This window comes from Schistocerca americana, chromosome 4 (genome assembly GCF_021461395.2).
Source record: "Schistocerca americana isolate TAMUIC-IGC-003095 chromosome 4, iqSchAmer2.1, whole genome shotgun sequence".
Taxonomy (NCBI): Eukaryota; Metazoa; Arthropoda; class Insecta; order Orthoptera; family Acrididae; genus Schistocerca; species Schistocerca americana.
In genome coordinates, this window is record NC_060122.1 from 450,500,193 (window position 1) to 450,517,083 (window position 16,891).

At 43.4% G+C, this 16,891-nt stretch overlaps 1 protein-coding gene across 1 annotated transcript in view; it reads left to right on the forward strand.

Moving 5' to 3' along the window:
• LOC124612299 (putative glycerol kinase 5) overlaps positions 1-16,891 on the forward strand; it is a 394,929-nt gene that overhangs the window by 139,870 nt on the left and 238,168 nt on the right. The window contains exon 3 of the mRNA XM_047140412.1: positions 16,524-16,693. Within this exon, the coding sequence (XP_046996368.1) occupies positions 16,524-16,693 (170 nt within the window). The remainder of the gene's footprint in view (positions 1-16,523; positions 16,694-16,891) is intronic.

Sequence of the window (16,891 nt, forward strand, 5' to 3'; positions counted from 1 at the left end):
GCCGACGCCTTTGGTTCACTGTTATCGTACACCCTCCATACAGTCCCGATTTGGCTTCATTCGATTTTCATCTCTTTTCGAAACTTCAGGAACACCTTCGAGGACTTCATTTTGATAATGATGAAGCGGTGCAAGCAGGGGTGAAGTTGTAGCTCCGTCAACAGAGCCAAATATTCTACATTGACGTTTTCAACAGACTGATCTCTCGTCTGAAGAAATCTGTTCGTCGCAAGGTTTGACTGTATTGAGAAATAAATATGTAGACATGAAGAATAAAGGCATAGAATATTAATAAAGTTTGTTTTATTGAAAAAGTTTTGAGTTTTGACATAAAAAATTGGGAGGCATTACTTTTCAGTGCGCTCTCATAGTTTAAGAATCATACAGTTTCAGTAGATCCAAACAACATTTCATTCACCTTTCCTTTCGGCGCAAAAAATCGTATGTCATCTGCAATTGGGTCCAGAGATGAAATATAAGTGAATACACCGGCAAGGTAGTGTTCTTCGTACTCTGATACAATCGCTCTGCCTTGTAAAACTGAATGAAGTCTCGGTCAGCCTTGACATGTCAAATGAAATCCCACTTTTGGAATTAAGAATAGCAGCATGCGAAGCGGCTGTTCTTTTCGGGAACTGGGGACCGGGTGTCTGTCGCCTAGGTACAGTGCAGCCGCGTTTGTACTGTGCTGGGTCTTGGAACTGTCTCTTTCTAAAGCTCGCCAAGGGCTGTATAAAGAAGCAACAGAGGAAACATGAGTACTCTATTTCGCCAATGTTCTGGGAAGGTTCTAATTCCCCAGGACTGCAACGCGGTATCGGAACCGCCAGCACGAAAATAAAACGGTGAACAATCTGACAACCAGGTTTTCTTCATTATGAAAGCCACAGTATCCTCTTGCATTCAGCAATGCTAAATCTACGGATGAATAGAAACAGGTAATCAAAATGGCTCTGAGCACTATGGGACTTAACATCTGTGGTCATCAGTCCCCTAGAACTTAGAACTACTTAAACCTAACTAACCTAAGGACATCACACACATCCATGCCCGAGGCAGGATTCGAACCTGCGACCGTAGCGGTCGCGCGGCTCCAGACTGTAGCGCCTAGAACCGCTCGGCCACACTAGGCCGGCGAAACAGGTAATCATTTTCATATATGTATATCGATTCTTACACGGGTAAGTATCGCTCACGCAAAGAGCTTAGACCTCCCGCTGATACCATGTGCACTCTTTGCCTTGGGAAGGGTCTTACGGACGCCTGCAAGCGGGAAAGTTATCTGTGCCCGGTGTTTGGCTGTCGAGCATAGAGTGGGCCGCCGGTAGCCGAGAGCGACACCACAGTCTGTACTGGTCACATGCCGACCGCCAGTTCGGAGGCGGATGGTCAGCTGGGAGGGAGTCTTGTAGCCGCCGCCGACCGGAAGAGATACTTGAGAGCGCAGCTAGCTGTAGTTGGCTCGAATGGTTGTGTGCAGGGCACGACAGCTGGATCATCTCCAAGGCTGCTGTCCTAACCACCTCTCTGCCGTCTGATTAAGGTGTGAATCTGCCGGACATTGCATTTGGACTGTTTCCCCAGATTACCTGTATTCTTAATTTGGCTAGGTGGTTAGGATGTTAAGTGGCATGTCAGTAACAAACTTGTGCGTGTAAACTAAAGAGTGGAATTGCACATTATGTTTCCCAGCTACACAGCTGCCAGCATGCGCTCTCTGAACGCTGGACTATGATAGTCTGCTCAGTTGTCTTATTTATAGTCAGGTCTTAAATAATGCAGCCGAGATTTACTAGAGTGTCAAATTTTCGCACTGACTGATTCAGCCTTTTGCGTGCCTGTGTTGGGCGATTTGTTGCATTCATGCATAATTGATTTGCATTATGGTAATGCGTAAATTAATTCTGGTTTTCTCTCTGTTGTAGAAGTCTGTTACAATTTTGTGTGATAAGGTAACTGGCACGAGACGTAGCATTCTGGCGGGTGTGCGAATAGCTCACGTTTTACCTCAACCAGGTGTGACAAAGCCGACTTCGTTTTCTTGAATGCGTACCACTTGGACATCATCTGTACGTTTGGGTAAAGGCAACGTCAGATGTAATTTAAGACTACTGTTGCATTTATTGTTATTGGTTTTTCTTTTCTGACATGCCCGAAAGAAGAGGTATCATACCGAATAAAAAATGGTTCAAATGGCTCTGAACACTATGGGACTTAACAACTGTGGTCATCAGCCCCCTAGAATTTCGAACTACTTAAACCTAACTAACCTAAGGACATCACATAAATCCATGCCCGAGGCAGGATTCGAACCTGCGACCGTAGCGGTCACGCGGTTCCAGACTGAAGCTCCTAGAACCGCACGGTCACACCGGCCGGCCCATACAGAATCCGGAGCTGTGATACACATTATGTAAATTTAATGTGGAAGGAGGGGGGAAGACGAGGAAAAGAAAGGTAAGGCATTCATGGTATCGGCTGCATCGGGACTTTATGCGGACTCAGCGGAACGAGCGAAAATACTTGTCGGACCGAGATTCGAACCCGGGATCTCCAGCTTACTTTGCAGTTGCGCCACTCGGAAACTGTTTATCGCAATTGCGCGGACTGCATAGACACGCCTCTCGGCCGACCCACACTTCCACCTGGCGCCACGTATCTGCAGTCCCCGTCCATGTCACCTCTGTTCGCTACTTTCAGATTCCCGCAGAACGTCGGTCGTGATTGTGCATTCGCACCGAAGGTGGTGGTTTCATAGCCCATTGAGGCGAATAAGTTAAGTGACTGCGTGGTGCCTGTTTTTATTCGGACATGTCCGAAAGAACAGACACCACGCGGAATCCGCAGCAGTGATACATACAGAGGGGCTCAAAAAAATGTATCCACTGTTTAAAAGTCCAAACTGGCAAACTAATTGACGGACTTGTCTCATCTTTAGTAGTGTAATAGTGGGTAGTTCCGGCAATCGCCACACAAGCGTTATATTGCGTTGTTTTGTTTTGTCAGATGACAGTCGCCAGATAGTCAGTGAGGGTATCACCTGGAGTGCTCCAGGGCAGTGTGGTAGGTCCGCTGTTGTTTTCTATCTACATAAATGATCTTTTGGATAGGGTGGATAGCAATGTGCAGCTGTTTGCTGATGATGCTGTGGTGTACGGGAAGGTGTAGTCGTTGAGTGATTGTAGGAGGATACAAGATGACTTAGACAGGATTTGTGATTGGTGTAAAGAATGGCAGCTACCTCTAAATATAGATAAATGGAAATTAATGCAGATGAATAGGAAAAAGAATTCCGTAATGTTTGAATACTCCATTAGTAGTGTAGCGCTTGACACAGTCACGTCGATTAAATATTTGGGCGTAACATTGCAGAGCGATATGAAATGGAACAAGCATGTAATGGCAGTTGTGGGGAAGGCGGATAGTCGTCTTCGGTTCATTGGTAGAATTTTGGGAAGATGTGGTTGATCTGTAAAGGAGACCGCTTGTAAAGCACTAATACGACCTATTCTTGAGTACTGCTCGAGCGTTTGGGATCCCTATCAGGTCGGACTGAGGGAGGACATAGAGGCAATTCAGAGGTGGGCTGCTAGATTTGTTACTGGTAGGTTTGATCATCACACGGAAATGCTTCAGGAACTCGGGTGGGGGTCTCTAGAGGGAAGGAGACGTTCTTGTCGTGAATCGCTACTGAGGAAATTTAGAGAACCAGCATTTGAGGCTGACTGCAGTACAATTTTACTGCCGCCAACTTACATTTCGCGGAAAGACCACAAAGATAAGATAAGAGAGATTAGGGCTCGTACAGTGGCATATAGGCAGTCATTTTTCCCTCGTTCTGTTTGGGAGTGGAATAGGGAGAGAAGATGCTAGTTGTGGTACGAGGTACACTCCGCCACGCACCGTATGGTGGATTGCGGAGTATGTATGTAGATGTAGATGTTTTTTTCTTAGTTGCAACTGTCTGTGAGACAGTGTGGCCGTGAAACTGGAGTGAGTCGCTCAAGTGTTCGGCGAATTTTGAAGACAGCAAATTGGAAGTTCTACATCCCATAATTGCTACATGCAATAAACGAGGACGACCCAGATCGTGGAATCGAGTACTGCAAGTGGTTTACTAACATGGTGCGCAACGATGAAGAGTTTGCAGAGATGATTGTGTGGTCTGATGAGGCACAGTTGAAACTCAGTGAGGTACAGTAAATCGCCACAATTGCATCTACTGGGCCGTCGAAAATCCGAACGTCCATGTAGACAAAGCCGTGAATTTGGCAGGAGTAAATGTGTGGTGTGGGTTGTCTTACCGGGGTTTGATTGGGCCATTCTTCTTTGACGGCGCAGTTACCGGTGAGGTGTACCTTCAGAAGCTCCAGACATACATTTTACCTGCCATCCGAGACTTGTATGGAGACGGAAGAGTTTACTTTCAACAAGATGGCGCCCCAGCCCACTGCCAAAATCGTGTTAGGGCGTATCTCGACGAAAATCTACCAGGAAGATGGATAGGCCGTGGAAGTGCTGTGAAGTATCCACCACGTTCCCCATACCCAACTCCTCTGGACTTTTACCTGTGGGGAACACTAAAGGACGTCGTTTATCGACAAAAGCCACGCACATTGGATGAACTTCGAGAATCCATCGTACATTCATGTGAAAATATCCAACTGAACACTTGAAGTCAGTAGTTCGTGCTGCAGTTCGGCGGAATCGTTTGTGTGTGGAAGTTAGTGGTGACCATTTCGCACACGTACAGTGATATCTTTAAGTTGGACTTTAAGCTACATTTTCACCAAAAATGAGACAACTCCGTCTATTAGTTTGCAAGTTATGGACTTTTAAACATTGGATACATTTTTATGGACCCCTCTGTATTATGCAAACTCAAGGTGGACGGGGTGGGAGGAAAGAAAAGAAGGGAAAGGAAAGGAAAGGAAAGGGAAGGGAAGGGAAGAAGATAATGTCCCGAGGCAGCTGAATCAAGAACTCTTTCCCTTTCTCCCCCTCCCCTCCCCCCCCTCCCCCGCCCTTGCACCTTCAGTTTACATAATATTTATTTTATCTATTCTTAATTTCTAATGATTCTGATTTTCACGCAGAGTGGCGAGCTGAGTAGAATTTTGAATTTCAAAGTATTGTGTAATTTGATGCCACTCGAAGTTCAGTTTAAATCATCGAGTTTTGCTTGGTTGTCATTACAGTCTCGGGATTAAGATTTGCAGGTTTTTAAACAAACCAAATTTTTGTGTCTGTTTACACTGCCTGTTTTTTTTATAATTTCTTAAAATTTTGGTGCTTAGTACCTGTACTAAGTTTTAATTGTTAATATTTATGGCCGACCAGGGTGGACGAGCGGTTCTAGGCGCTACAGTCTGGAACCGCGCGACCGCTACAGTCGCAGGTTCGAAACCTGCCTCGGGCATGTTTGTGTGTGATGTCCTTACGTTAGTTAGGTTTAAGTAGTTCTAAGTTCTAGGGGACTCATGACCTCAGAAGTTAAGCCCCGTAGTGCTCAGAGCCATTTGAACCATTTGAATATTAATGACGCTATGCAACTGTTTGTTAGGTACCAATGTATGCAAATTGACTTGGTTGTTTGTTAAATAAATGTTACATAGGAGGGCTCTGAGGCTTGCCAATCAAGGATCCTTATACCAAAGTTTAGCCCGATCCAAGGCCAAATAATCCCGTGCCTAATTACGAACGTAGCACGTTTCTAGAAATACGCGAGAATTCTGAAATTAATAAAAGGTCTATCTCAGATTCCTGGAGGCGGAGAGTGCCCCCTCTTGCCTCCCCTCGTGGAAACCTGAGTGTGTGAAAAGCCTTGCTCAGCTGCCTCCGTGACTCTTGATAGCCGCGAAAACCTGTTGAGGCGGAAAACGGTTAGACGACAACTTTTTTGAGCGGTCTACGTTCAGGGACGCCTCCTTGTTGCGCCTGCTGTGTCTCGCTCCCGCGACAGGTTGTCTATTTACGGGGCGTCCTGACCTTCGCCCCCGCTGCGCCTCGTGCGGAGCTCTTCCAGCACGCACGCCTAGTGGTTTGTGTATTTGTGGTACACCACACTCCTGCCTTCCACGTAACATATCCGACTCTCTCTTGCTTCCGGCCTCGCAGCCAGACATGCCTTGTTACAGTAGCAGATTATTTACACGTGATAATACACAAAATGCGACAGAGATTTCCATTTACACAGACGGCAGTAGTATAGCGGACACAAGGTATAAAACGGCAGAGCACTGGCCGAGCTGTCATTTGCACTGAGGTGGTGGTTCAAAATGGCTCTGAGCACTATGGGACTTGACTTCTAAGGCCATCAGTCCCCTAGAACTTAGAACTACTTAAACCTAACTAACCTAAGGACATCACACACATCCATGCCCGAGGCAGGATTCGAACCTGCGACCATAGCGGTCGCGCGGTTCCAGACTGTAACGCCTAGAACCGCTCGGCCACCCCGGCCGGCCACTGAGGTGATTCATGCGAAAAGATTGCCGACGTGATTATGAGCACTCGACGAGAATTAATAGAATTTGAATGCGGAATTGTAATTTGAGCTAGAAACATGGGACATTCCATTTCGCAAATCGATAGGGAATGCAATATTGCGAGATCCACTAGGTCAAGAGTGTGCCGAGAATACACCAATTCTCAGGCACTACCTCTCACCACGGACGACGTAGTGGCCGACAGCTTTCACGTAACGACCGAGAACAGTGGCGTTTGCCTACAGATGTCAGTGCTAACAGACAAACAACACTGCGTGGAATAACCACAGACATCAGTCTGGGATGTGTGATGAACGTATTAGTTTGAATAGTGCGGCGAAATTTGGCGTTAACGGGCAATGGCAGCAGACGACCAGCGCGAGTGCCTTAGCTTACAGCACGATATCGCCTGCAGCGCGTCACCTAGGCTCGTGACTATATCTGTTGGACCGTAGGCGTCTGCAGAATCGTGGTCTCGTCAAATGAGTCCCGCTTTCAGTTCGTAAGAGCTACTGGTAGGGTTCGAATGTGACGTAGACCCCCGCGAAGCCATGGACCCAAGATGTCAACAAGGCACTGTGCAAGTTGATGCTCGCTCCGTAATGATGTGGGCTGTGTTTTACATGCAACGGACTGGGCTCCTTGGTCCAACTGAATCGATTATTTTGCGATTGGTTTGAAGAACATTCTGGACAATCTGAGCGAATGATTTGGCCAACCAGATCTCCAGACGTGAATCCCATAGAACATTCGTGACACATAATCGAGAGGTCAGTTTGTGCACAAAATCCTGCACCGGCAACTCTTTCGTAATTATTGACGGCTATATAGGCAGCATGGCTCAATATTTCTGCGGAGGACTTCCAACGACTTGTTGAGTTCTTGCTACGTCGAGTTGCTGCACTACGCCGGGCAGGAGGTGGTCCAACACGATTTATGAGGTATCCCATGATTTCTGTCATCTCAGTGTGTAGGGTTGGAGGCAATGCGCACAAACTGATGAAACCCTATACTTGACCATTTGTGTGCTTTCCGGTGTTCAGCTGAGTTGTCGTCTCCATTTTACGCATAATATTTCGACGACCAACCCAGTCGAGTTCTTCAGGTTCTGAGAGTTTTCCTGTTATGTGCCTGCACCCCTAATCAGACTGCGGACTATTTATAACACGGTTCGTCTCCAGACACGATCTACGCCCTTTTATATTTATTTGCTTTTCAGAGCCCGCACTGATATTCCGTGTAACGCACATTCCTTCAGCTTTTCCCATATCTAGTGGATATGGTGGTCTGCAATATCTTCATAAATTGAGTGGCGGACCCTAACCCTTGTTTAAATTGAAACGACCATATCTCTTCTTTAGATTTCTTGACATCTTCATTTCGATAGGGTCCAAGAAACTTGGCGATTAAACCATTATACTGGTCTCATTGTATTTCATTTTATAGTTGTATTCGAGGCAGCGCTCGGCGTCAACTGATTTTCTTGGTTGTTGTTAGTCGGGTGTGCCGCTGATGTACCTTACCTCTGTCCTTGACTGTTGTAATAGTCTGCTCGACGTAAGAATATGCCACTTTCGCATGGAATGGCTCTCGGAGACATAGCTCGTATTTAATATTACAAAGACGATGTTTCATCTTTGTCGACGGGAGCGAAATACACCGAATTTCGTGTTAACTATAGGTGTCTAACAAATTTTCCGAATATTTGGTCAGAGTAAGATAGATAACTGATTCTTGGCATTTCTCTCTGTGTCAATCTCAACCTCTTTCTCGAGCGTTTTTGATTTTAACTGGAACTCCCGCAGAATTTGACGATTTGAGTACTCATTTCTTAGGAACATTATTCGTGTATACAAATCAAGAGTTTTTTTTGTATACAACCAAAGGAAACCAAAGACGAAGAACTTCAGCAAGCAGCAAATTTATTTTTTTTATTTTTTGGGGGGTCTTCATCTGGCTTATACGTAAATCAACTTGGGCAGAGAACGTCAGAAGAATAATTCACAATTTCAGAGCCGTGAGAAAGCTCTATAAATAAGAATAAAAATATCGTACAGATAAGAGCAATCAATATAATGAGGAGGGGAGAGAGAGAGTTACATACCAAAATTCAAACTGCTAAACATTTTAACTGTAGTAAAATTTATTAACTCGACAGGTCATTGTGATGATGGTGATTGGTTTGTGGGATGCTCAACTGCGCGGTCATCAGCGCTCGTACAAAGTCCCAAGTTTTACACAGTCCAATTTCTTTTACACAATCCAATCTAGGCACTATCACGAGTGATGATGATGTGATGATGATGATGATGATGATGATGATGATGATGATGATGACAACACAAACACCCAGTCCCCAGGCAGAGAAAATCCACAATCGGGCTGGGAATCGAACCTGGGACCCCGTGATCCAGACAGGTCATTGTGAGAGAAGTGTAACGTATACGGGGTATGCCCGTACAATTGCCTTCCAAACATTGCTACCCATATAGAAAAGACTTATGTTTTTGAATATAATGTTAAACACGTGTTGGAAGAGAGTCCACTTGATTGCTTAAATGAATATTTTGGTTACTGGAAGAGATAATCCAAACGTTTGAGATGGTGAAGACAAAGAAATTTATATTTAAAAGACATTTAGATAATTCTAAGAAAAGCTATGCTGCTTATGTCATATGTTTGTCATTCTATATTTGGTTGTGTATATATACGAATCAGTTGTAAAGTGCCATAAATATATAAAACTGTACAATTACAGTGCCAATATGCATTGATGTGTCACGTGGCAATTAATTATATCTAATGACTGATAAGTAAATAAATGTCGCCAGTGTGGAAAGGATATCACGTTTCCCGTTGTTCGTCCTAAATCTGGTAGGCTATGTCTCAGTTGTAATTCGATTATTATTAATATTGTTGTTATTATTTTCGATTCAGGATAGTAAAGTACAGTTATTTACTAATAAAAATTCGATAAAGTCTGATATCGTCTCTGCTTACTCATTATCGATGAACAAAAGCAACTTCATAGGTAAGCGGGACGAATTGTTTACGTGCTACATTAAATGTATTCTAGAAAACTTGATATTTCATTACGATGTCATGATACGTTGCAGGGAGAATTATATGTGTTGACACAAACTCGAAAAAAAAAAAAAAAAAAAAGTTAGCAACTCATATAGACACGCTGCAAGTAGATGTGGTCATGGTAATGTACAGCTATTCATTGAGTCGTTGATGTTTCGAGCTCGTATCGGTAATCTTTTGTCATCCAGAATGAATCTTTCAGTCTGCAATGTAGTGTGCTCTCAAAACTGACAGTATCGATAGCTAATTACATATTGGGCATTTTTATTAGTATTTATGAAGTCTGCAAAAGCTTTTTGTGTGTGTTTCTTTTTTTAATTCGAGTAAAGCTACTTCTGCGACTAAGCCCTTATGTTCTCATAAGGATAGAGCCCTTCACGGAAGCAGCACTGGCTGACTGACAAAGGCAACTAGTAGGGGGGGCAGAGGGACCCCGCTAGATTCCTACGTGGATTCTAAAGGTTTTTTTCATACACATTTTTCTTCGTATCTAAATTGTAGGAATAGCTTGGTTAATAAGGTAATAAATAAGCAATTATGGGAAGATACAGACGTAAATAAATTCTTCAAACAACTACGATTAGTGAATAATTATGATTTTAATCCTCGTCATATGAAAGAAACTCCTAGAATGACTGTTCCGACTTCGCCTCTAGGGTGCACTGACAGCTTTGTTTCGAGGCTTCATAATCGCAGTTCACTTGTGAAAACCCAGAGGGAATTCCACAACCGGGCGGGCGGTATAACGATCCATAGCATTATTCATGATTAACTTTCCATCATCGATTTATCACGCGATTTTATCATGTGTGTACTATGCATCAAAGTCAACTCTCGAAAAAGAAGTGTTATAAAATGCAAAGGAAGTTTGTTTTCTGCATAATGTTGGGCTGGAACGATATAGCTGCTCAAGATTCCATTCATTAGATCGTATTGATGCCGCGAATATATTTGCTTCGAGTCTATGATACGTACCACGCATACTGTTGTTCGGGTGACTGTGCAGATATGTAACAGAGTGAGTTAAAGACAGATCGTTAAACGACCAGGATTAACGTGTTAATCTTTCACTAATACAAGTTGTTTTAGAAATTTATTTATCTACGTTATTATTAACTATACAGCATTTGTGATTGATTTCTTTACCTTGTTAATCCTCCTGTCCCACCAGCTTTGATACGCAGGAAAGTACGTGTTCTTGTAATATGCAGTCCGAAGACTGGTTTGATACAGCTCTCCACGCTACTCTGTCTCTCCTATACTACAAGAGGCTGTTAAATTAAAACTAGACAGAAAGAAAAAAGTTCAAAAATAATAGCCATAACTGTTTATACATTTATCCCACTGTTGGACATAACGGTCAATGCTTTCATGGGCCTGCCCACGTGGTGCTAACATTTATTCAAGTACGCTGCAGAAGTTTCGCTGGAAAACCCTTACATATTCTCCAGCAGTCTAGATCTGTCTTCACGCTATTTCTATATGTTTGCAGCCCTGAAGAAAGACATTAGTGGCCGTCTATTTGCGTCGGACGAAGAGTTGCACGTCTGCGTTCAATCGTGGTTCCGTAGACAATCGCGAACAACTCCCCTCGAAGGCATTGACCCTCTCGTCTCACAATGGAATAAATGTGTCAACAGTTATGACGATTACTTTTGAAATAATAAACAGTTCACTAAGCAGATTCAGAAGGATGTAGGTTGCTGTAGGTACTGGGAGATGAAGAAGATTGCACAGGATAGAGTAGCATGGAGAGCTGCATCAAACCAGTCTCAGGACTGAAGACCACAACAACAACAACAACAACAATAAACAGTTTACCTACTTTTATTACATCTGTTCTCATTTTCATTTGGCTGCCCGACGATTTCTTCATGCCTCAGATTATGTTCTATCAACCGATTCTTCTTTTAGTTTAGTTATGCCCTAGATTTCTTTTCTCTTCAATTCTATTCAGCGTTTCCGCATTAGTTACACTATCTACTCATCAAATCCTCAGCATTCTTCTGCAGCATCACATTTCAAAAGCTTTCGTTCTTCTCTTGTCTGCACTGCTTGTCCACGTTTCACTCCTTTCACTCCCGTGCAAGGCCACGCTGCTGATAACCTACAGAAAAGACTTCCTAACACTGAAATCTGTGTTTGATGTTAACAAATTTCTCTTCAACAAAAACGATTTTGTTGCAATTTCCAGTTTGCATGTTATATCATCCTTATTTCGGCTATCATCAGTTATTTTACTGCTCTAGTAGTAAAACATATCTAATTCTTTTTGTGTCACATTTCTTTATCTATTTACCTCATCATCAACTGATGTAATTCGACTACATTCCGTAGCCTTGTTTTGCTTTTGTTGATGATCATCTTACATCCTCCTTTCAAGACACTGTTCATTTGATTCAAATGCTTTTCCAAGTCCTTTGCAGTCTGTGACAAATTTGCAATGTCACTGGCAAATCTCCCCTTCATGAACTTTAATTCCTTCTCCAATTTGTTCGTTGATTTCCTATACCACTTGCTCAGCGTAAAGATTGTATAACATGGGGAATAGGCCCAGCCCTGTCTCATTCCTTTCTCAACCACTGCTTCCATTTAATGCCTTTCGCTCCCTACTCTCTTCAGAATTTCAAAGAGTGTATACCAGTCATCATTGGCTAAAGCTTGCTATAAGTCTACTGAAGCTATATATGGAGGTTTTACATTCATAACCTATCTTCTAAGCTCAAGTTTATTGGACAGTTTTTTCTTGTTTTGGTCCATACTACCGCCCCTCAAAATATAGAAAGCAAAGAGCTTGCAGTAAAAAGATATTTGTTGCGCAGTATCTCAGATGAAGAAATGTTTATAGCTCTTAAGATATACATTTTAGAGTCTATGTTTATTAGACTTTTTTGCTCTGAATTATCGTTCCTGTCGTGTCCCTACATACTGACCATTTCTCCTGGGACAGCCTGTATATTCCTGCACGTTTCAGCTTTGCAGTCTTTTCATAGCATTGTTTTTCCATATGGGCTCTTGATATTCGTACAGCTGTTACTCTTTTCTACACAGACTTCTTTTATTTTCCTGTGGGTGGTATCTATCATTCTCTTAGTTACACATGGTTCAATAGATTTGCATTTGCCCTTTAGCTATTACTGCTTAGCCGTATTGCACTTTGACTCTCATTTTTAGACGTTGTATTCCCTTCCGCCTACTTCATTTGCTGCATTTCGGTATTTTCGCGATTCATCGGTTAAACTCAATATACACTACTGGCCATTAAAATCGCTACACCACGAAGATGACGTGCTACAGACACGAAATTTAACCGACAGGAAGAAAATGCTGTGATATGCAAATGATTAGCTTTTCAGAGCATCCACACATGGTTGGCGCCGGTGGCGACACCTACAACGTACTGACATGAAGAAAGTTTCCAACCGATTTCTCATACACAAACAGCAGTTGACCGGCGTTACCTGGAGAAACGTTGTTGTGATGCCTCGTGTAAGGAGGAGAAATGCGTACCATCACGTTTCCGACTTTGGTACAGGTCGGACTGTAGCCTATCGATATTGCGGTTTATCGTATCGCGACACTGCTGCTCGCGTTGGTCGAGATCCAATGACTGTTAGCAGAATATGGAATCGGTGGGTTCAGGAGGGTAATACGGAACGCCGTGCTGGATCCCAACGGCCTCGTATCAGCAGCAGTCGAGATGACAGGCATCTTATCCGCGTGGCTGTAACGAATCGTGCAGCCACGTCTCGATCCCTGAGTCACCAGATGGGGACGTTTGAAAGAACAACCATCTTCGCGAACAGTTCGACGACGTTTGCAGCAACATGGACTATCAGCTCGGAGACCATGCCTGCGGTTACCCATGACGCTGCATCACATACAGGAGCGCCTGCGATGGTGTACTCAACGAGGAACCTGGGTACACGAATGACAAAACGTCATTTTTCGGATGAATCCAGGTAATGTTTACAGCATTATGATTGGTCGCACCCGTGTTTGGCGACATCGCGGTGATCGCACATTGGAAGCGTGTATTCGTCATCGCCATACTGGCGTATCACCCGGTGTGATGGTATGGGGTGCCATTAGTTACAAGTCTCGGTCACCTCTTGTTCGCACTGACGGCACTTTGAACAGTGGACGTTACATGTCAGATGTGTTACGACCCGTGGCTCTACCCTTCATTCGATCCCTGCGAAACCCTACATTTCAGCAGGATAATGCACGACCGCATGTTGCAGGTCCTGTACGGGCCTTTCTGGATACAGAAAACGTTTGACTGCTGCCCTGTCCAGCACATTCTCCAGATCTCTCACCAACTGAAAACGTCTGGTCAGTGGTGGCCGAGCAACTGGCTCGTCACAATACGCCAGTCACTACTCTTGATGAACTTTGGTATCGTGTTGAAGCTGCATGGGCAGCTGTACCTGTACACGCCATCCAAGCTCTGTTTGACTCAATGTCCAGGCGTATCAAGGCCGTTATTACGCCCAGAGGTGGTTGTTCTGGGTACTGATTTCTCAGGATCTATGCACCCAAATTGCGTGAAAATGTAATCACATGTCAGTTCTAGTATAATATATTTGTCCAATGAATACCCGTTTATCATCTGCATTTCTTCTTGGTGTAGCAGTTTTAATGGCCAGTAGTGTATATTGTTCTGTCGAAGGATTTCTACTATCCCTTGTCTCCTTACCTATTTGATCCTCTGCTACCTTCGTTATTTCGTCTCTCAAAGTTACCCAGTCATGTTCTGCCTTGCAATCTGAAAATTATTTTAAGAAAACACGTATTACAATAAACTTCTGAACACTTACAGGAATGGACACCGCTCATCCGCTTTCCCGGTCAGTTCGCTTGGTCGTTTGGCCAGCGACACTTTCCTGTATTGGTACACAAGTCCTAGTCGTGAAAGTTTCCTTTCTCGATTCCTCGGACCCCGTAAATGATTATTAAAAGTGCTCGGTTTTCATTATTTGTCGATTCCGCCAGTTCTGAGCCTGTTGCACGTTAAAAATTTTAGGGTTGCGTTTGTAAAAACACAGGGATGGCAATGAACTAAAATATCTTAGAGTCCTTCATTTTAGGCGGTGCACAAGGGACCTGCATAACATGAGCCTAATCAGTTGACTGTTTCTGTGATATTCCCCTTGTCAGCCATAGTCCAGGGAATTTTTTCCAGCATGAATATTTCCCTCTGCAGTAAGGTGTGCAAATGAGCGTTGGTGAAGTTTGGAAAGAAGGAAGGATGTACTGGTAGCGCCTGTTCTTTGCGGGCACCTATTGGGTCGTGTGCGGGTAGCTCAGTCTGTTAACACTACTGCCCGGGAAAGACCATCTGCCTGTAGTTTTAATCGTTTTCTCTTGATCGTCACAGTTATTCCTTAATCAATTACCAGAGGTTGCCACTAGTGCTGTATAATGTGAGTAGCTCTATTAACTGGCTTTGTTTTCAAAGTGATGCAACATCTCTGCAATGTTACCCTCGAAATAAAAGGCAGCGGAAGTATTGGCAGGACAGAAGTCGCTCAGTCACGCTAAAAACTATCGAATGTCATGAATCTGTCCCAAAATAAGAAATTTTTACTTTCACACAACGATGGTTGTTACACGAGGCTAAGGTAAAACTTTCTCCGCCTGACATTGAAATAATGTTTTTTAGGACAAAAATATTCACATTCGTCTATTTGCTCTCTCTTTGGTCACTGCATTTTGTTCAGAATTTTAGTAGAGTGATGATTTCTTGCTTGAAATGTGATCCTAGATGGTCTACACATACCTATCTATGGGTGCTATAACCTCTTTATCGCGCGCAGAACATTTTCTAGCCACAAATTTAACGACACAGGAATACATGGAAATCAAAGAGTGGTAAATCTGGTAAATGGGGGTAAATGTGTAGTTTGTACTTCATCTGTCCGTTTTCTTCTTACCAAAACAAATTTATAGGGAAATGCACTGTATGGATGAAACATGATATTTCTTTTTTCTTTTCAGTCCTCCTATCGTGCTTGTTTTCATTCAGTTGGTTCAGATGTCTGACGTAGTTTTCTGCACTTGTTACTTTATCCTTTTAAAGGCAATCAGTAAGATCGCAGAAAACACTGGCCATTACCTCCGGCAGCTGAAGTCGACTTTTGTTGTCACAGTGTCACCGACACCACCGAACGCTTCGAAAACAGTTTAATTACTTGAGTAAACAAAGAGTGGGCGTATAAAATTAGTTGGACTCTTATTAAAACAGTCGAAAGAGCCATATTCAGATTAGCATTTTCTCAACATTCAATAATACAACACCCAACTTACACAAAGGATGAACTGTGGGATTTTTTTTGCAAGATGTATCTTATTCTTTCTTCTGATATGTCGATGACGTCAGCTACTTCAAATTTACATTTAATCCACGTTTTGTGCCTTTATCAGTGTTTTCATTTGTGGCTTATCATAGCGATCTGCTTTGCGTAGATCACTTCAAGAGAATTGCGAACATGCTGTATTTTATATGATACTTCTGTAAAATTTCCATTCATTAGATTTTTAAGATTAGTGTGAAAGTATCGGACATTTTGTTACTTGTATTAAAGTGGATGTGTCTTCCTGTCTCCATCTCTCCATTTCCATCTCTTTACCCTATCTCTCGCCCCCCCATCTTTTCCCTCTTCCTTCCTCCTTCACTTCTACCCCCCTCCCCCCCCTCTCTCTCCTTTCCTTTCCTTTCCTTTCCTTTCCTTTCCTTTCCTTTCCTTTCCTTTCCTTTCCTTTTCTCTTCCGCACTTTGTCCTCCTCCTCTGCGTCTGTCACCACCTTCTATCTCACTTCCACACATACCTTCTCTCTCTCCCCTTCCCCTCTCTTTCCTTTCCCTTCTGTCTCACTTCCTCTCTCGCTCTTGGTTTCGTTTTTGTATTAGCAGTTTCTAGCAGCGTGCAATTTCCGTGTTTGCAGATGCTGGATTGTCAGCAGCGCAGCTGGTTGCGCTGGGCATATCAAGCCAACGATGCACATTCATCACGTGGGACCGGGAAACTGGCCAGCCCTTCCACAACTTCATCACGTGGAAAGACGTTCGTGCAGATTCCATCGTACGACAGTGGAACGACTCGTTCTCCATGAAGGTAAGCACATCAACATCTGCAACTGAAGCGCAACCTCAGTTAGCGGTTTAAGTGTTATAGAAGTCTGTAAGGCCAAGCTCCACGGCCGCTATTTGTACCTGTTACTGTAGCCTCGGCTGAAAATTACTAACGATATCAGCAAGTGTTGTTATTGCGGCATCATTGGTGTCAGTGATTGCTGATAGGGAGGTAATAGTT